Genomic DNA, 21,629 nt, shown 5'->3' on the forward strand with positions numbered 1-21,629 from the left:
ACTCCAGTTCCAGAGGTCCCAGCGCCCTCCCCTGGCCTCCTTAAGCATCTGCACATACACATAAGCTAAAAAAAATGTTTTTTTAAAAGATTTATTTATTATTATATGTAAGTATACTGTAGCTGTCTTCAGACACACCTGAAGAAGGCGTCAGATCTCATTACGGATGGTTGTGAGCCACCATGTGGTTGCTGGGATTTGAACTCAGGACCTTCAGAAGAGCAAGCAGTCAGTGCTCTTAACCGCTGAGCCATCTCTCCAGTCCCTCCCCTTTTTTTTTTTTTTAAATAAGTTAAAATCAAAAGTAAACAGCCATGGTAGTGCCTTCCTGTAATCCCAGTAATTGAGAGGCAGAGGCTACACACAGAGAGTGAATTGGTTTGGTTTGGTTTTTGGCTTTTTGAGACAGGGTTTCTCTGTGTAACAGCCCTGCTTGTCTCCTGTAGAACAGACTGGCCTTGAACTCAGAGGTCTGCCTATCTTTTTTCATCAAGTGTTAAGATTAAAGTCATGATTTGAGAGAGAAGACACTGATAGAAGCTGGGTGTGCCAGTACAAAAACAATAAGACAAGAAGTAATAAAATGAGAATTGTCTGATACTGTCTTCTGGCCTGTGCAATGGAACATCATACACAGAGAGGGAGCCAGGAAGAAGAGAGAGTTGTAATTGGGAGGAGGGAGGTGGTCTCTACTACATAGCACTGGATGGTCACGTCGTTCACTGTATAGCTCTTTATACAGAGTCCTTGAATTTGCAGAGATCCACTTGTCTTCCCAGTATTACCAAAGATGTGTGTCACTCACTATATCCAGTGTTTTTATTTTATTTATTTATTTATTTATTTATTTATTTTTGGTTTTTTGAGACAGGGTTTCTCAGTATAGCCCTGGCTGTCCTGGAATTCACTCTGTAGACCAGGCTGGCCTGGAACTCAGAAATTCGCCTGCCTCTGCCTCCCAAGTGCTGGGATTAAAGGCTCAGTACTTTTAGTTTTAATGTTCTCCCCGTCCCCCGTCCCCCGTCCCCTTTTCGGTAATGAGCTGATTAGGAGGAAAGAGTACTTCCCCTTGAAGTAAGCTGAAGATACTTAATGGACTTGATTTTGGTTTGAACTTGGTGAAGTGATCCTTTTGGGATCTGTATGTTCAGCTGGAGATTTAATTTCAAACTAACAAATATTCTTACTATCTATCCCTTTTAACTTTAAGACATCATCTGTAATTTGATTTGACAGCATCAAACCAAAGTTCTAATAGTAGTTATTTTTATTGTCCCAAGTTGTTTCTGGAGCTGAGTATGGAGCTCAGTGGTAGAGTGCTTTTCTAACATGCCTGAAGCCGTGGTTCAGTACTCAGCCCAGAACCACGCAGTTGGGTGAAACTCATGTTTTATTTTGATATTATAAACTCCATTTCAAACAACTCAAGAGGTCCTTAACTATTTTTTGTAAAATATAGTGATATTTTGTGTTGGATAGGTTCATATTTTGCCAGTAACTATTTCTAGAGTTCTTTCTACTTGAAACCTCTAGGAATTTCTTAGACTTCGTCTTTTGAATCAGGATTAGATATTATATCACTGTTTACCTCGCTCATATTTCCACCTAAAGAGAACAAGAAGTATAATAAGACTCCAGAGGAAAACCTGTTAGTGATTCTAGTGAGTATTCTTACTGCTGTTGGTAGTAAAGATTCTCAGAAGTAGGACCAGTAAGATGCTCAGTGGGTTAAAAGAAAGCACTTACTGAGTTTGATCTCTAAACCTGTGGTTGTAGGTGTGAACTGACTCTGAAAGTTGTACTCTGACCACCATTCTTCCATACACTGTGGAACGTGTATGCAATACCCACATTTCAAAAAAATGTTTTTAATTTATTTTATTTATATGAGTCCACTGTAGCTGTCTTCATGCATACCAGAAGAGGGCATTAGATCCCATTACAGATGGTTGTGAGCCACCATGTGGTTGCTGGGAATTGAACTCAAGACTTCTGGAAGAGCAGTCAGTGCTCTTAACCACTGAGCCATCTCTCCAGCCTCCTTTTCTCCCTTCTTTCTGTGTGTGCAATAGTAGAGGTTGAATCTATAGCCTCACACCTGCCAAACCTTCTACCATTTAGCCACAACATCGGCTTAAGTTCTTCTTAAGTTTAGTAAGTTTTTTTTTAGCAAGAATAAATGATTGCTGTCAGAAGACTAGAAACAAAGAATTAGTACTTAGCTACTAGAAAATTTTATACTTGAAACCTCAATATTTTGAAATTATTATTTAATTATTATTATTTTAATCTGATTTTTAGAAACTGACAGTACAATAGATTTAAATTGAATATGAAAGGATTAGGTTGAAGGACAAGACTTAAAAGAGATCTAGTTGCCCATTTGATCATTACTACCTAGTAGAGGCTCTAGAGTTAATTGGTTTTGGAGTTTTGTTTGTTCAAATGTATGTATGTATGTATGTATGTATGTATGTATGTATGTATGTATGTATGTTTTAGGTGTTTGGTTTGAGGCAGGGTCTCAACTGTGTGTGCAGATGAGGTTGGACCTCTGTATCTCTTCCTCTTTAGTGCTGAGAACAATGCCCATCTGACTCTCCTGGGTTTGTTTGTTTGTTTGTTTGTTTGTTTTGTTTTGTTTTTCGAGACAGGGTTTCTTTGTATAGCCCTGGCTGACCTGGAACTCACTCTGTAGACCAGACTGGCCTTGAACTCAGAAATCTGCCTGCATAGAGGCATTTCTACTTACTTACTTTATGGCATCTAACCACTGTTTTCGTTTGATGCCTTCTAAAATGTGTATGGTGACTCTAGATATGTTTTTCTGATAAATGAGCTGCTAATGGTGAGTTTGGGGCCTAGTAAAAGAAACCATAAACAATTACGTATTGAAGAAGTTTGAAGGACCTTTAGTTTTTATACATCCCAATAAATTTTTGTGTAGCTGTACTCTTAACAGTTTAATCCCGTGTGACAAGAGTTAGCTTGGTTGGGTGATGTAGATAAACTCATACTGGCAGTGTCTCTCTCTGGTGTAGATATTGACTGGATTTTCCTTACAAACTCTTTTGTTCTCTGTCTCTGTATTGAGTAAGCCCACTTTAGAAATGAGACAAATATTTACTGCTTTTATAGGTAGTTACTTTATTGAGTACTTTGAAATTATCGCTATAGCTTATGAACAAATTTGTGTTTTGTGTGTTTGTATTTTAAAGTAAGGTTGAGGATCCAGCCCAGAGTAACATATGCCAGGCAAATGCTTCATGTCCCCCCAGCTCTGTATTGAAGGATATACTGGAAACTCTAAAAACCCACAAGAGATCATAATTTATTTTCATTACTTATTTGGAGGCAGCTTGGACTGGTCTGGCATTCACTCACTCTGTAGTCAAAGAGATCCTTCTACCTCTGCCTCCCAAGTACTAAGATTAAATGTAAATGTCACGGTGTCTTGCTTACATTTTGTTGTTGGTTTTTTGGTTTTGTTTTGTTGTTGTTGTTGTTGTTTGTTTGTTTTGTTTTTTGTTTTTTTGAGACAGGGTTTCTCTGTGTAGCCCTGGCTGTCCTGGAACTCATTCTGTAGACCAGGCTGGCCTCAGAAATCTACCTACCTCTGCCTCCCAAGTGCTGGGATTAAAGGCAGTCACTGCCACACCCTGCTCACTTGTCTGTCTGTCTGTCTCACTCTGTCTCTGTCTATCTGGTTTTTTTCCTTCCTTCCTTCCTTTTTCTTTTAATGGTTTGGACTCAATTGGTTTAGTCTTCATCCTGCCCATTGAAACTAGTCGTTATCATGCTATTTATAAATAAACTTTGATTAGATATAGGAAATGATAGGTTTCTCTATCGTAGGTGTAATGTGAATATTGTTAATTAACATGGTGACCCTTTTTTCTTCTTTTTCAGTGTTTCATTGGCAGGCTACAATAATGGGGCCAGTAAGTATTCACTTTAATTCCTTAATAATTGTTTCAAGTAATTTATCCATTTTTAATATCACTTTTTTATCATCAACAGAATGACAGCCCCTATCAGGGTGGAGTATTTTTCTTGACAATTCATTTCCCAACAGATTACCCCTTCAAACCGCCTAAGGTAAATGGTATATGATCATTGCTCTTAAGATGCTCTGTATGGTACTGGTAAACAAATCACAAAGATTTCTTTTTCTTCAGGTTGCATTTACAACAAGAATTTATCACCCAAATATTAACAGTAATGGCAGCATTTGTCTTGATATTCTACGGTCACAGTGGTCTCCAGCACTAACTATTTCAAAAGGTAATGGAATGGTTGTTTGATAACAAGGTGAAATAACTGATTTTGTGCAGGGTATGGAGGAGCACACCTTTAATACCAGCACTGTGGAGGCAAAGGCAAGCAGATCTCTGAGTGCCAGCACTGTATAGTGAGACCCTGTCTCAAAGGGGAAAGTAACTGCTCTTTGTTACTGTTCTCTGTTGGCTTAACTTTTTAAGATTATCTGGGGCTTTTTTGTTTTTGCTTTTGTTTTGTTTTGTTTAAAAGAAAATGAATGATGTGATTGTTTGATTTTTATCTGTTTGTTTTAAGACAGGGTCTTACTCTGTAGTTCAGGATGGCCTTAGCATCTACAGTGCTGGGATTACAAGTGTGAGCTACTGTACCTGGTTAAAACTTATTTTATTTTTGAGACAATCTCCTATATCCCAGACTATCTTCTTTTTTTCTTTTTTTTTTTAAGACAGGGTTTTTCTGTGTAGCCCTGGCTGTCCTGGAACTCACTTTGTAGACCAGGCTGGCCTCGAACTCAGAAATCCGCCTGCCTCTGCCTCCCGAGTGCTGGGACTAAAGGTGTGCGCCACCACGCCTGGCCCCAGATTATCCTTGAAGTTTCTGTATGACTGATTGTGTCAGACAACTACTCTTGTCTGTTGGAAATTTGACAGCTGATTTTCTCTGAATATGAGCCTCTAAAAATTGAGGTTCGCTAGTGCTGATGTGTATTCTCAATCTAGGATTTAGAAGAGCTGTTTTGTTCTTCAGAGCAGAACCTCATGCACATTATGCAAGCTTTCCACCACTAAGCTACCTGCATTCATAATTCTATATTCTTATCTCAGGTTGGCATATCAGGTTGGGTTTTTGGTGGTGATTTGTTTGTTTTCCTCTTGGAAACAGGGTCTTACTGTACCACTGTGGCTGGCCTTGAATTCGCAGATATCCACCTTTTCCCCTGCCTCTGCCTCCTGAGTGCTTCCATTAAAGACCATGCCCAGCTTCTGATGTTTAAGCCTTTTGCTGTGGTCTTCTACTAACCTATACTTTTTTCTTTTTCTTTTTTTTTTTTACTATCCCAGTACTTTTGTCCATCTGTTCTCTGTTGTGTGATCCCAATCCAGATGATCCTTTAGTGCCTGAGATTGCTCGGATCTACAAAACAGATAGAGAAAAGTAAGTATCACCTCCAGATAAAAAAACATTCAGGCATGGGATAGAGCTGCCTTACAACTTGTTACTTATAGAGTTAAATATAGACTAAAAGTTTAAGATAAACTCTCTGAGGGGTACATGAAACAGGTTTCTATATCATATATTATAAACAGATGATACTAATCTCATATATATAGTTGTCTAATGTAACTTCTACTAAAAACCTTTCTTGCAGTACTTTTCGAGACAGGGTTTCTCTGTGTAGCCCTGGCTGTCCTGGAACTCACTTTGTAGACCAGGCTGGCCTCGAACTCAGAAATCCACCTGCCTCTGCCTCCCGAGTGCTGGAATCAAAGGCATGTGCCACCACGCCCAGCTTCTCCTTACAGTACTTATTAATACCTTTGTGTCTTGTTTGGTTTTAGACTTGTGAATTATTGTACATCAGGTTCTCATTTATTTATCTTACATATAGTTTGGTAAATTAATGAGAAAGATAATTGACCTTACTACCATTTGGCATAAAGGTGCCAAATCTTTTAAAAACAAGTTTTGATGTAGAATTAGGCATTTAGAACTGTATACTGTATGACTTACTCAAGAATGATCATGATATCAAGTGACTTCGAGGTCTAGTCATTTTTGCTTTTGTGTCTTACTTGATGAGATTAAGACGGGACTATATAGAATATGGGGGGCTGCCCCCCTTAAAGATTTATTTATTTATTTATGAGTACGCTGTAGCTGTTTCACATCAGAAGAGGCCATTGGATCCTATTATAAATGGTTGTGAGCCACCATGTGGTTGCTGGGATTTGAACTTAGGACCTCTGGAAGAACAGTCACAGCTCTTAACCATTTAGCCATCTCTCTAACCCTGCTGTTTTGAGACAGCATTTCTTGTGTAGCTCAGGCTGGCCTGGAACTGAAAGATCCTTCTGCCTCTGCCTCTCAATGCTGGGATTAAAGGCACATGCTGGTGATGGCACAGGACTTTAATCCCAGCACTTAGGAGGGAGGAGAAGGCAGACTTTTGAGTTCAAAGACAGCTGAGGCTATGTGGAGAAACCCTGTCTTGAACACCTCTTACCCCAGGAAAAGGGCACATGCCACTATACCTTTCCCACCATACATAACTAGATTTTGAGTTAAAAACATAAAAGACTAGCTGAATGTGGTAGCCAGCACCTTTGATTCCAGCTCTTGTGAAGTGGAGACAGATTAAGATCCTGTCTCTCATTAGCTAATTAATTAATTAGTTAATTAATTAAAAGTTACACACGATTAGAATCTGTTGTATTAAAAAGTCATAGATACAAGCTGGGCTGTTGTGGTGCACGTCTTTATTTTTAATTCCAGTATTTGGAAGGCAGACAGATGACTATGAGGTCAAGGCTAGCATGGTCTACATAGTGAGTTTCAGGACAGCCAGGGCTACATAGAGAGACCCTGTCTCCATGGAAAAGAAAAAAAGAAAGAAAAGAAAGTCACATATATATATGCAGAGTATTGAGGCAGGAGGACTATGAATTTGAGGCCACCTTAAACAACAGGATGATAGCTATCTTAAAAGGCCCAAAGTCAAAAACAACAGAGAAATCATAGATGTTTTTGGTTTTGTTGTTAATGTTAGTGTTTAATGAAGCTACACCAGCAGTAGGGAATACTGGACACTAATTCTTAGTTTTGTTTTGTTTATGTCTGAGTACCATTAATAATCACGTGTTTCTGGCTGAATTTAAAATTTCTTAACCTGGCAGTGGTGGCGCACACCTTTAGTCCCAGCACTTGGGAGGCAGAAGCAAGTGAATTTCTGAGTTTGAGGCCAGCCTGGTCTACAGAGTTCCAGGACAGCCAGAGCTACACAGTGAAACCCTGTCTTGAAAAAAAATTTTTAAAAATTAAAAAGTAAAATTTATGGGCTGGAGAGATGGCTCAGCAGTTACGATCACTGAGTGTTCTTCTGGGTCCTGAGTTCAATTCCCAGCAACCGGATGGTGGGTGGCTCACAACCATCTGTAATGGGACCTGATGCCCTCTTCTGGTGTGTCTGAAGGCAGCAACAATGTACTCACATACATGAAATAAATAAACCTTTTTTAAAAATTAAAATAAAATTTATTGCCTGGAAGCAGAGACAGGCGATCTCTGAGTTATTTTATGTACATTAATCTTTTACCTGCATGTATGTCTGTATGAGGGTGTCAGATCCCCTGGAATAGGAGTTATGGACAGTTGTGAGCTGCTATGTGGGTGCTAGGAATTAAACTGCTCTGAAAGAGCAGCCAGTGCTCATAACTGTGAGTCATCTCTCCAGCCCACATTTCTATTCTTTGTGTTCTCTCTCTCTCTCTCTCTCTCTCTCTCTCTCTCTCTCTCTCTCTTTCTCTCTCTCTGTTTGTTTGAGATGGTCTCATGTAGCTAAGGCTGGCCTCCTTAATTCACTGTGTAACTTTTTTTGATCCTCCTGTCTCTACCCCTTGAATGATGTATTAACAGGTATATTTGTCTAGACTTACATAGGTTTTCTTTATTTTCTTACTGGAATGTTTTACAAATTATTGAAGTAACCCTATCAGAATGAGTTATTTTATTAATATAAAGGAAGGTATTATGCCATTTTATTTCTTTGTAGGGTTTTGTTTTGTTTGGAGACAGTATCTTACCATGTAGGCTTGCTACAGCTTGGTATGGATAACCATGCTCACCTTCAGTTCACACATACCTATTTATTTTCCTATGCCTTCTAAGTGCTAGGACTAAAGAAGTGCACCACCATATTCAACTCCTTGTAGGGTTTGTTTGTTTTGGTTTTTTTGAGACAGGGTTTCTCTGCATAGCTCTGGCTATCCTGGACTCACTTTGTAGACCAGGCTGGCCTCGAACTCAGAAATCTGCCTGCCTCTGCCTCCCAAGTGCTGGGATTAAAGGCGTGCGCCACCACCGCCCGGCTGTTTGTTTTTAAAAGTATAGAATAGAGTTTATTCAGGGCGTAGGGAGGGGAGTTAAGAGAGTAGTAGAGGCAGAGAGGGGGGGACAGTAGAGACCGGCCATGACCATGGAGGGGAGGGGCAGGGGGGAGCAAGAGACAAGGAGAGAGAGGCAAGAGAGCGCCTTGTAATTTTTTTATATTTACTTTATGTATAAGAATAGGTGAGAATTCTGTTTATGTATATGTACCACATCAGTGCCTGGTACCCACAGAGTCCGTGAGAGGGAGTTGGATCTCCAGAACTGGAGTTAGAGGTGTTTGTGACCCGCCTGCCATGTAGGTGCTAGGAACTGAATGAGCCCCTACTTACCAGCAGCAAGTCTCTTAACTGCTGAGCTGCCTCTAGCTCCCCTGTTATATTTTTGTGAGACAAGAGTCTCTGTGTAATACAGGCTGGTCTCATTCTTTTTGTGTGTTTTGAGACAATTTTTGAAATTTAATGCTTCAGTCTTCTCTCTTAGCTCATTATGCTGATTTTAAGAACCATATAATATTAAATTACATAGTCACAAAATTCTTACATAATAAGATGTCTTGGCACATGCCTATAACCCTCCAAAGCTAGAAAGACTGTGGGTTTAAGGTTAGCTTTGGCTACATATTAATCCCAGAATACAGGAGACAGAGATAGTTAGATCTCTGTGAGTTCAAGACTAGCCTAGTCTACAAATTGAGTTCTAGGACAGCCAGGGTTGTTATGCAGGGAAACCCTGTCTCAAAACAAAAAAAAAAAAACTTAAGATGATACACATACCAGCAAATACTAAATTTGAATCTTGAGTCCTTTAGATACTACATTTATAGGAAATTGTTTTGAATTTTAGAACAGTGTCTCACTGTATCCTGAGTATAGGCTTATTTATAATTGGAGGTAAAGCTAGGTGGTGCTATGTCCCTGTAATAGCAACAACCCAGGAGGGTTGCCACAAGTTTTGAGGCCATCCTAGTTTTAGGTAGTTCATGGTTAGCTATAGCTTTGAAGTGAGACCCTAACCCAAAGGGAGGGGCAGGTGGTTAGGGAGCAAAAGGCGGGTGTGTGAAGAAAATTAGAGGGAGAAAGTTGATTTTGTTTGAACATTTTCAGTTATTGCCTTAAAATTACTAGTTGGGATAATGAATGAAATGTTGCTTATTGACTCCTTACCTATGTTAAGCTGAGTTCTCTTTGTGTGTGTACAGGTACAACAGAATAGCTCGGGAATGGACTCAGAAGTATGCGATGTAATTAAAGAAATTATTGGATAACCTCTACAAATAAAGCTAGGGGAACTCTGAGAGAGAGAAAGTCCTTTTGATTTCCATTTGACTGCTTTCTATGAGCCCACGCCTCATCTTCCCCTGTGCACATGTTTACCTGACACAGCAGTGCTGCGTGTTGTACATACTTGGAACAACAAACTAGAAATACTGTACTTCTGTACCAACATTGCCTCCTAGCAGAGAAGTGTGTGTGTGAGAAGCCAGTTCTCCGGGCATAACCTAGGTGTGAGACTAAAAGCTTTCCTTATTGACTTAACTTTGGATAATGGCAAGATGTGAGGGGTAGTAGGTACACAGTGTGTGCTTGGATGGGAGGAAAAGCTCCAGTGACCCATAGGAGATTGTCCTTAAGTGGAGTCCATCCAATCTCAAACAGTCATAAAAAGCAAGGTGAAGAACGTGAAGCTGTTTCTATATTCATTTCATCCTGAAGGACCTACAACTTAGGTGAAAGTTATGACCAAACAGATTAAACTACATGCTGTGCTTTAAGGTCTAAGGTTAACGGATCAACATTTAAATGGACTGGAGCTGTTAGTACATAAAGTGTGGTGGGCTTTGTTCCCAACACTTCACATCTCCCTGCCCTTTCAGCCTTCCTCCTTTTAGCCCCTTTCCATAATCTTTGGTTTGTATGTGGTTTCTCAGTTAATACATAGCTAATAGCTCTTATTTTTCTTATGTTTTTAACTGCTTTAGGCCTATTTCGATGTAAGGGTGGAGATGTATTTGATGGAAATCCGTGTGTATATTTAAGACCCTGTTGCTCCTCTGGAGCTTGTACGTTCACGAATGATTCATCTGTGTAATAAACTGATTACTACAGTCATTACAGATAATTTTGTGTGAATAGGCTTTTTGATTTAAAAACTTGGTCTAGCTAAGATTAGTGGTGGATTTTTCCTCACCCCTGAAATGTTTTCATCTATATTTGTTGCATTTCAAAATCATGAAACAATTCCAGTTTACATACTAAAAAAGATATAAAAGTAATTTTATTAAACAAGGTAGAGGCATAAGCTTAAAGGCATTTTCATGAAACTTATATGTGCACCATTCCAGGAACATGACTGTTAAACTAAATAAATTTGCTTTGTTAATGAAACTGAGCAGCATTTCACCAAAACCTTGTGACAGTCTCTTGGTACATAGGGCATAGAATGCAAAGGTGTTGGTTGCTGTTTGTTAAGTTAATTGATTGTAATCATAAAGAGTAGCTGACCGAACCTGGGAAACATGAGCACAATCTTGTATTGGAGAGTCTGTGTTGTTACTTTGCACTAACATTTGCAGGATGTCCCTTGGTTTTAAATTGTACTGTATGTGGCTTTTTGAAGTCTTCCCTTGACTCTAGTAAAATGTAGTTTGAAATTTGTAAACAACTGTTAATCCAGAAACATTCATGTGAACTAGGCTAGTTACCTCCCCTCGTCCCCTTTCCTAACCTAAATGTAAGCCAGGCCAGCTTGAAGGCCAATGCTCTTTAGTCACCAAGATCTTTGAAATGCATCTTTACACTCTTGCACAAAAATCGAGGAATAAATGACCACTGCTTTTGGTTTTAAACTTGTTCACCTGTCTCATCTCTCAGTGTCAATGTTCCTCCATCTCAACCTGTCAGCTAAAAGTCTCTTAATTAGCAGCTGGCTGCTTACACAAATTTCAGGAATGCTATATTAGCATCTCCTTGGCCCTGCAGGTAATTGCTTTAACCAGTTGTAAAAGAACAATTCAGAATTGAACTCTAACAAGATATTACTGTTATAGACAGATGGAAATTTGCTTTTGGGTGCTGTGTATATGTTTGTTTCAGTGGGCCTCAGTCCTAGCAGATGCGAATCAAATACTCTGCAATTGGCCATATCCCTGCTGAACTTGCCTGGTTTTACTATTCTACTACTTTCTTTGGGTTCCATTGCACAGCTCTCATTTGCCCATTCTTACTTGACTCTCATCTCAGAGAACTGCTAGCTTATTACAATTTTTTAAATTATAGTGTGGGTATTACAAGAGTGCTGTATTTTTGTGTTAAATAAAAGCAAGTTTGGATGATCACAAACAATATTAGGCTGGGAAATACAGTTTGAGGATGAAGCACTATTATTCCAGTTGTTTTATGATTCCCTTCTCACAATCCAAAAACCTGTCACTTGGGCAGATTCTCACATAGGCTCACACAAAGTTTCTCTGATGTCTAAAGGCTAATTTGAACCAACTTTGTTTTATTCTGGTGAGACAGTGGTTACAAGAAAATGAAAGTTATGGGGTTGGGTTTTTGTTTTTCTGCGGGGGTGGCGTGGGTGCTTAAGTTAATAGTAGTTTAGACAATTTTGTCAAGTTATATTCAGAGCAATCTCTTGGTAAAAAAAACCAAACCATTTCAGGTATTGGCATTACTGGCTAATAGTCAAAGGCATCATTGTCCTGCTAACTTTGTCTAGAACAAAGATACAGCAGGATCATAATGGTTGAAGAGACAGGAAGGTTTGCCCTTGTCTGCAGTTAAGGACAAACTCTGGCTTTGTCTTAGAATATAGGATCCTTATATTTGTGCTGAGGTTTCAGTAGAATAGCCTTTTGTTCCTGGCTCTTTGGCTTGTGGATGTACTTCCTCTTCTCACCCCCACACCTTGCACCTTTGGAGCTGTGGATTGTGTATACTCATGGTGCAGGTGTCTGTTCCCCTGTGTTGTGTGTGCACTTAGGTGAATACTGGATTTCTCCAAGTTCTCTTTCCTTAAAGCCTTCGTCTGAGTGGTTCACAGGTTATCCTAGTTTTTTAGAAGCTTGGAGATCTAGAGTCTGGAGTACAAGAGATCCTGTCTAAGTAAAAGAATAAGAAAAAAGCCTTTCTCTTGGCACCGTAACCTTACTTGTGTTCTAGATCATTCCTGAACCAATTCATTGTTGCTGTATTTTACCTTAGTGTAAATTTCAAACTCAGTTTGAAAGCCTTTATGGCCTTTGACCTCAAGGCTGTGTAATAGTCACCCACCATCCAGCTTTGCTATCTCAGTGACTGCATTTTAGCTAGGTGAGGCAAAGTTAGACATTTAGAGTAGTGGCTAGGGATCACTTTTCATCTTTTAATTATTCATAGTGTTACCTTTCATCAGATGCAAATGTAACTGTGCTTCTGTAAAATGCACAAGGGTTTGGATTAATCCCTATTAATTCACACCTAAAAGAATAGCTTGGTACCAGTACAGCAGCTTAGCAGTCTTTGATTCGTTTTTTTCATGGCTTGATTTTAACCTATGTAAGTTGTTGTTTGTAGAATTTCCTATATTGAAAGCAAATGGCTCATCACTTGTAGGAAAGAAAGCAAGAAGCCACTAAATACCCAACTAGGCTCTTGTGGTAGAAAGAGAAAGAGCAGGAGCCCTGATAAATGTATTGAGTTCCCCTTCAACCTTGTGAGAGTATGGGGGGGTGCCTGCTACGGCTTCCTTAGGTATCTTCCATATCTACTATTAAAATTCTCTGGCTAGAACTTCTTACTGAAATATTTAAACCTGGAACTTTTTTCTTTTTGACATTTAGTTTTACTTTGGATATATATGCTGTGTTTGAACTTGTGAGCTGAATTCTTCTGTTTCCATTTCCTAGGAGCCGGGACTTCAAGCATAGGACACTACACCCAGTTCAATTGTGAAAATATTTCTGTTTTTGAGACATGTTCTCATGTAGCCCAGACTGGCTTCAAACTTGTGGAGCTGTAGATGTCCTTGAGATTCCAGTCATTCTGCCTCCTGAGTGCTGGAATAATAGGCACCATACAGCTCTCACACAGTTACGCAATGCAGGGAACTGAGCCAGGACGTCCATCACGCATGCTAGACAAGCAGGCACAGCAGGCACTCCACCAACTATAAATATCCTTAGCCTCCATTTCATTTTTGTTGTTTGTTTTTTTCTTTCTTTTTTTTTTTTTTTTGTTTGTTTTTTTCAAGACAGACTTTGTGTAGCTGGGCTATCCTAAAACTCGCTCTGTGGATCAGGCTGGCCTCAGAATTGCAAAGATCTACCTTCCCCTGCTTCCCAAGTGCTAAGATTAAAGGTATTCCATACTATTCTTGCCTTAAAGATTTTTTTTTCTTAATGTGTATGTATGGTGAACCTGCATGAATATATGTGCATCACATGCACATGTCAAGAGCACCAGATATCCTAGAACTCACCAGAGTCCCTGAAAGTTGTGTTACTGGAAGTTGTAGGGTACCACGTAAATGCAGTAGCATTAAATATGAGTCTGTATGTGGTTTTGAGCATGCCTTAACACACATGTGGTTAGAGAAGAAGGTCCTAGAGATGGCTTTCCTCCCACCATGCCAGTTCCAAAGGTTGAATTTAGTTCAGGCTTGGAGAGTAATGTTGTTTCCTCAGGTGTTGAATCTTAAATTTTCATAGTAGGTGAAGAGGGGGGTTTGTCTAAGGAGAGCCATCTTCCCATAAATTGCCAGTTTTCAGGTTTGGCCTCCCAAAAATTGAGATTGAAGTTTCTGGAGGCTTCCCAAAGGATAATCTGGCATCTAGGCTTTAAAGCCAGCACTAGCTTAGAAGAGAATGGTTGGTTCTATGCTTGAAGTAATTGGTTGGTTACTTTGTGACCGACCCTAAGGTCTAGAGCTTTCCCTTACAAGGTTTTACTCATCAGGATACCCCAGTCCTCCAAGCTGAAGTTACAGCCATCTTTAAAGATGTAGCCAGCTCACAGAATATTGTGCCAATTGCTAAAGGATCTAGTCTTTTTTTTTTTTAAAGATTTATTTATTTATTATATGTAAGTACACTGTAGTTGTCTTCAGACATACCAGAAGAGGGCGTCAGATCTCGTTACGGATGATTGTGAGCCACCATGTGGTTGCTGGGATTTGAACTCGGGACCTTTGGAAGAGTAGTCAGTGCTCTTAACTGCGGAGCCATCTCACCAGCTCCAAGGATCTGGTCTTGTTTTAGAGGACATTGTGAGCTTCCAGGCACTTGCTGTGGAGTGGCAAAGGGGGTTGTGGGAAGAAAAAGGGAAGTTGAACCTTTATGGAAGTATGGCTCTAGGTCTTTTCTTTGAAGCAGATAGGGCAAGGACATGAGAGACAAGATGGAAGGAGGACCTGGTGGTGGATTGTTGAGTTCGCCAAGAAATGTGAGTGGGTGCAACTTCCGAGCTGCAGTGAGTTCATTGTTTATATTTGGGGTGGGAGACAGACAAAATTGCCCCAACACTAGCTTAGTTTTTATGTATTCTGGCCAATGTTAACTCATGATTCAACAGATAGCAAACAAACTCGAGTTACATTTTCAGTGTCTACTTGGTAAAGGAGGTTCTGTGTGGGTGCTAGTTTCTCTGTAGCCAGCAGAGGGCAATGATGACCTGCAGCTTTTAAAACTACAAGGTGTGCGAGGTCAGTGAATGTGCGTGGACAGAACCTAAGAGGAGCTTTTGTTTTGAGTAAGGCTTCTTTTGGGATTGGCTTTTTGTTGGTGTATTTAGAAACAGATGGACCAGTGCTTAGTTCAGTCAGATACTCAGAAAGGTTTACTGTAAGAGAACAGGGTATAATGACTTACGTTCTGTTCCAAAGTGCTGGATTGCCTTTACTTAGTGCTCTTGTAGTCAGTCATCTCTGTATTACATAAACAACTTTAACACCAGCTTTACCCACTTAGTTGTGTTCATTGTTTTACATTTCTGGCACCCACTGTTGCCTTTTCAAAAGCAGGTAGTTAAAATCCAGTCTCACTTGTTTGCCTATGTCAGCTGGGCAGCCATAACATGGTTTTTTAATGCCCAAAGATGGAGGTTCAGAAAAAAAAGAGAGGACTGGTAGTAAGGCGTGGGAAATACTGTCCTTTACAATCTATCTTGTGATTTGGGGCCCTAGGCTTTCTAGTGTTCCAGTACAACAGCTGTGGTCCTCCAGGGCCACCATCCGGAAGCCAGCTGCCTCTTCATTGGGAATTCTTTGAAATTGTAGGCTTGGCCATCTGGGTATGCAAATAACTTTAGATTTGCTGAAGTCACCAAGTAGTTGCAACCCAGGCAGAGCTATGAGAGCCAATACTATCCCCAGATTAGGAAAGTATCTAGGGGCTGTTGGTGCCTGGAAGTTGGGTTTTGGTTGTAAACCTCTATAGAGAGACGTCTAGAGGACTGAGTTCTACTTTAGCTCCTGACCATGTGAAGGATTTTGCATCTAAGGAAAACTTTGGACCTAGGAAAGACTCTTTAATAAAGAAGATGCCTTGATTCTATCAGGACATGACTTTCCTGAAGGAAAGGTTGACTTGATATTAACACAGGCCATAGAACTGGATCTTAGGCAGCCCTGAGAAGGGCTAGCAGGCTGATCCCCAGAATGCCTGGTGCTCCTCCAGGTCTCCTTCCTATCCCCAGGGGGTGGGGGATGCATGCATTAGGCGGGTCAGGATCAGGGAGTCTGTAGACTTCCTGTCTGCCCTGTCCTGTTGGAAAGAACAGAGCCATGGAGAATGTGGCTGACAGACTCTAGACAAGGGAGAGCATAGGCCAGCTTGTGTGTGTGCAGGAGGGGCTGTCCATGTTGTTAGGAACGTTTGAGAAGTTTGTGAGCATGGACATTCCTTAGTGTTTATGCATATGGGTCTGAACCTATGGTTGTATAATTTAGGACAAATAATTTATATGTCCTTTGAATTTTCTCATATAGAAAATGAATACTTGGTCTCTAACAGCTTGTAAGACTTGATAGAAAATGATCTTACCAATTAAAGAATTGTGAGGTCCCAGCTGGGCGTGGTGGTGCACGCCTTTAATCCCAGCACTTGGGAGGCAGAGGCAGGTGGATTTCTGATTTCGAGGCCAGCCTGGTCTACAAAGTGAGTTCCAGGACAGCCAGGGCTATACAGAGAAACCCTGTCCCAAAAAAACAAAAACAAAGAATTGTGAGCCAGGCTCAAGGAAGTAGCTATGGACAGTTGTACGGATGCCCTGGTTTGTTTGTTTTATTTTTTAATGGCAAACCTCTTGAGTAAGGCCAGTATTTGGGGCACCAGGTACCTGGTATAACTGCCTGGGCTTGCATACTTCGTAAGCAAGGCCCATGAGTGCGGTAGGCACATGAGTTAGGTGCACCTGTCTTGCCAACCACCTGTGACTGGTGGGTATAAAGCCTGGAGGGAAAGGTACAGTGTTAGAATTTGCCTTCCGCTGGGGGTGAGACATGGTCAGAGCAGAGCAGATCTCTTCCTCCACGGGTTTCCCTGTTGTGCTAGAAAGGGAAGGGGAAAAAACTGGTGAATGGGTGGTTGTAGCACCCACTATGGCTGGATCCTTGCTGTGCTCATTTCTAGAGCACAAAAACAGTCTACATGGGAATGTAGTCTAGGAAGGTCTCTGTGATCTTGGGTCAGTCAGTGTGTGAGACTTGAGAGTCACAAACTATCACACAGGTAAAACACAGGGAGTGTTGGGGTCACTCTAGGCATAACCTTTAGGGGGAGCTCTCTTGCTAGCAGAGATTCCTGGCAGTCCCTGGGTGGGCACATGAAGTTAGAACTACACCCCAGCTGACCTACTTTCACTCACAGCATAGGGTGTTCTGTAGGACTGAAGATTTCAGTCCTGCTCTCATGAACATGCTTCTTTGGGACAGGGATATTGCTAAGATCTATGGCCCGCCTTGTTTTGCTGGAGAGAATCTGGGGATTCTTTGTTGCTGTTTTTGGAGACAGGGTTTTTCTGTATAGCTCTGGTTATCTCTCCAGGAACTAACTCTAAGTCATACTGGCTTCAATGATTTACCTGCCTCTGCCTCCAGAAAGTTGTGTGCACCCACACCTGACTTTCTAGGGCTTTAACCAGTACTTCTATTTCTCTTGGATAAAATAAAGGGATAGAGAGTGTGTTTAAGTAGGGATAGTCCTTAGGGGATTTGGGAGACTCTGGATGGGTAACTTGGGGAAGAAATGTTTTGTCTTCTAAAGCTTGTGGAGGGAGGTAACAGGAAATAAGATCAGCAGCTGTATTTGAGTTTCATCTGGTAAGAGGTTGGGGGTGGTTTCCCCACCAAGGTCCCATGGCCAGAGTGATATGATAGCTACTTGGGCTAACCCTGCTGCTAGGACATGGCCAGCTAGGTTGGGGGAAGAATGTGGCTTCTTTATGGGTGAAAACAACCGTGGGAGTTGAGTTTGTGACATTTGAGTAGTGTTTCCCAGATGTAATGCTAAGGTGAGTCAGGTTCCCAGAGAGGAAGCTTAAAGTTTAGAGTGATATGCTAAGCAAGCAGCCATTGTATAACTTACTAGCATAGTGGCTCTCAACCCTCCTAATGCTGTGACCTTTTAGTACAGTTCTTAATGTTGTGACCTCCAAAATAAAATTTTTGTTGCTATTTCCTAACTGATATTGCTGTTATGAACCATAACATGAATCTATCTTTCCCACTGGTCTTAGGTGAGCCCTGTAAAAGGGTAGTTCGACCCCTAAAGGCATTTCTCAACCCACAGGCTGAGAACTGTCTAGCACATGGCCATTCATAGTGACCCAGGCCTCCTTTGTTAAGTTTACCTGCTGCCTGGCCTTTCACTTGGTAGTCCTTTCAGAGCTTCTAAAGAAAGCTAGTTTGCCTGTCTCTGGTGTGGTGGGGGGTGGGGGAATGCCACATGATGAAAAGTATTCATGGTGGAAGCTATGAAGAAATGGGTGGCCCAGTTGTATTCCACTTGGGCTCTAGGGTCCATTGTGGTAGCCGGTAGACACAACAGTATTTTTTGAGGTTGTGTGACATACAATATGACCATCTGACTTTTTGCCTTGTGCAGCCAGACTTAATAATTCCCCCCATTTTTGTCTAGTGTAATTTTATATCCTGGCAAGTGGTGGGTGAGTGTAAGGTTAGGGCATCCGTTGTGTTGCTGTGGGCCCTGTGTGTGGTGGATCTGGTTGTGTGGTAGTGTGATATGCTATATCATGGTGCAGTTTACATGTGACTGATTCCATCGTGTGTCCTTGCAGACCAAACATTTAACCCTGTTGTGTTGTGACTTGTGTCAGAGACTAGTGTGGTGAGTCTGCCTTCTTTGTAATGCCTTAATGTACAGTTGTGTATCAGGCGACCCAACTGTGCCCTTTTGCAGTCTGTGTGTTTTTTGACCTCAGCCACGGGTGCCCCTACCCCTGCTGGCCACGCTGCCCCTCCCCACCCCTCCCCCGCGTGCGCGCTGGCCGCCTGCGCCGCGCAGCGATCGATCGCCATTGATTGTCCCTGACGAGCTGCTCCACTTTCCAGCCAATGTCAGGAGGGGGGGATCTCCGCCGCCCTGGCGGTGTCATTTCCACACACTCCCTGGGCTGCCGCCAGCACAGGCATCTCCAAGAACCGGCCTGGATTGCCCAGAGTGTGGAGTGAACCGCCTGCTTCGCAAAGGAAGCCCCCACCCCTAACAACGCAAGCACTTGTTTCCTGCTTCTGGCTGTGATACCCATCTCCCAAGGTGGGTGGACAAATAGATGTCGTCCTCACTTGAGTTAGATCCAGGTGGGCTTGTGTACCCATAGGGCTGGGCTGTAGCCTCCGGTTCCTGTAGGCAGAGGCGCCAGCAGGCCAGCTTTGCTGGCCCAAACAGATGCTAATGATTTTCTGGGAGGCGCTGGTTATCTCTGGCCCCAGCCGGCCAGTTGCAGAGCTGGGCCATCCATACACTTCCATACTCTGCTTTCCCACCTCCGGGATCCCCACCAGATGACTATTAGGCCCCAAGTAGGTCGGGAGGGTTGCAGGCTGTCCGCCTGTCCCTGGAACTATGGGCCGCGTGGGAATATATGCTGTATCCACTTTGGATGCTACTAGTATTCTTGCCAAAGGACCCCCACTGCATATCCACCAAAGCAGGGGAAACTATGTATTGTTAAAGACCAAGGTCATGTACCCCCATTCCTGCTCAGCAGAGTGGGGTCACCCCTTTGAAAAGCCATCCTGGGGGGAAGGGGGACCACAACCCTCCTCCTCCTTCCTTCTCAGGGGCCAGAGCCAGTTTCCAGACTCCCTGGTGGAAGTGCTGACGTGGCTCTGGGCAGCTGTCTGGGGCCGGGAAGCGGGGCAGATGTCACGCAGCCCAGGGGAGGAGGCGGCTCCCTGGGAGGGCGGGCAGGGCTTCTGGCCAGGCAAGACTACCTCCTCCCCCTTCGACCTGGCTCTGTCTGTCTGGAGCTGGGCTCAACCACTGAGCCTAGCTGACTTGCAGTCAGAGACTGCTCCAGTTCCTGTGTGTGACTGACAGAGCCGCAGCGTCTCTGATTCCTTCTCTCTTGCTCGAGAATAAAGTACACCTGCATTGCACGGGCAGTTCTTCAGGTGAAACCAGGGGTGTGTGAAGTTCCATCCTAATGCCAGGCACATTGTTCCTGCTCAATAAATGCTAGCTGTTGTTGTTGTCTTTACAAGTGGGAACTTGGTGTGTCCAAAGGCAAAACTGAGTCCTAAGGGTGCCAGCTGGCTTCAGAGATCATTGCAGCCAGCCTGATGCTGCACTGCCCCTGACTGTCTACATTTCTCATGCTTGTCCCTTCTCTCTGCAGTGTCAGCCTCTCTTGGCTCTTCCTGCTACCAAGCTGCCCCCCCTCCTTGCCTCTTCGGGTGGTTCCCTCCTATCTGGCGGCCACATTGGGTCCCTCCAGCAACACAGCCCCTTGGGAACAGCAATCGATGGGGCGGAACAGCCTCCCTGACAGATGGACCCACGGAGGCTGGGCTGTTTCTCCACAGCTCCCTAGGAAACCGGAGACAAGAGCTAAGCCACCATGGCCGCCTCCTAAATAGAACGGGGGGGGGGGGGGGCAGAGCTTCCTGCCAGCCACAGACTCCAGTAACTCTTAAAAGAAATGGGTTTGGAGGGGCAGGGCAGTGGTCTGTCTACCTTCCAGCTCCTCCAGCCTTTTCTTTAGGCCAAGAATCTTCTTTGGGTCAAGCAGCATAGGGTTTGCCTGGCATTGGAATGGGTGAATCTTTTCCTGGGCATTGGAGATTGGTGTGTGGGCAGGTGAGCAGGCAGCCAATTCACATCCCTAAGGCCACAATGGGGCTTTGAAGCGGGCTTGAAAGCGTTCTCTGCCAGAACTGGTGAAAGGATGAACTGTAGCCCCTATGCATGTAGTGGTAGGGGCTGGAAAATTACCTTGCCTCAAGTTTGGGATCAGTGAGGGGAAATCCTCCCCGGCTTTCTCACAGCCTCAATACTACTGACATTCTAGGACTTAGGTCCTAATTTTTTAATCCTTATCAATGATCTCTACTTATTAGATGCCAATAGCAACAGTGTAGACAAAAATGTGGTCAGGGGCTAGATATGGGACCATTCACCTGTAGTCCCAACACCTGGAAGGCAGAAGCAGAAGGATCACACCATGAGATTGAGAGCCAGCCTGGTCTACATAGCCTGTTTTAGGTCAGCCAGGGCTAGAGTGAGGCTAGACCCTGCCTCAAAACACTAACAATGAAAAGTCTCCAAGGACAAGAAATACAGCTTAGTGCTAGAGCACTTGCCCAGCACTAGGGGGTAAGGTTGGAGTAGGACCCCAGGAATTACCAAATAGCCATAATCTAACCTCAACCCCAAACACCTGGAGGTAATAGAATACCATGGGATGCCAGAGATCTGCAGCAATGAAAATGTGATCTCCCCAAACAGCCCTGTCCCCAGCCCTCTCAGGTCCATAATTACCGGAAGTGTCCCCTCTGCCGTACCTCCCACTCCTAGCTTGCAATAAACTACTTGAGCTGGCAGGGTTTCTGGCATCCTTGCTTATCCTTCTCAGGCTTGGCACCAATACCTCACTGTACTGCCGAGGCTACCAGTTATGGAGGCAGGGGAATAGATGGAGTTATGGGGCCGCTTGAGGTGACTTAGTGACCTGTCTAGCCAGTTCAGTATGGAAGCACCAGCACTGATGATCAGCCCCCTTCCCATGTGTCCTGGCTGCTTC

General features: G+C 42.8%; 1 protein-coding gene across 2 annotated transcripts in view; it reads left to right on the forward strand.

Annotated features, from left to right (window-relative positions):
• Positions 1 to 11,241, forward strand: part of Ube2d2a (ubiquitin-conjugating enzyme E2D 2A) — a 35,614-nt gene extending 24,373 nt beyond the window's left edge. The window contains exons 3-7 of one of the 2 annotated variants that reach the window (NM_019912.2): positions 3,910 to 3,941; positions 4,021 to 4,098; positions 4,179 to 4,284; positions 5,343 to 5,436; positions 9,587 to 11,241. In NM_019912.2, the coding sequence (NP_064296.1) occupies positions 3,910 to 3,941; positions 4,021 to 4,098; positions 4,179 to 4,284; positions 5,343 to 5,436; positions 9,587 to 9,632 (356 nt within the window). In that variant the 3' untranslated portion in view covers positions 9,633 to 11,241. The remainder of the gene's footprint in view (positions 1 to 3,909; positions 3,942 to 4,020; positions 4,099 to 4,178; positions 4,285 to 5,342; positions 5,437 to 9,586) is intronic. The other variant, XM_006526120.3, reaches the window with a different exon arrangement.
• Positions 11,242 to 21,629: the final 10,388 nt, after the last annotated feature.

This window comes from Mus musculus, chromosome 18, assembly GCF_000001635.26.
Source record: "Mus musculus strain C57BL/6J chromosome 18, GRCm38.p6 C57BL/6J".
Lineage (NCBI taxonomy): Eukaryota > Metazoa > Chordata > Mammalia > Rodentia > Muridae > Mus > Mus musculus.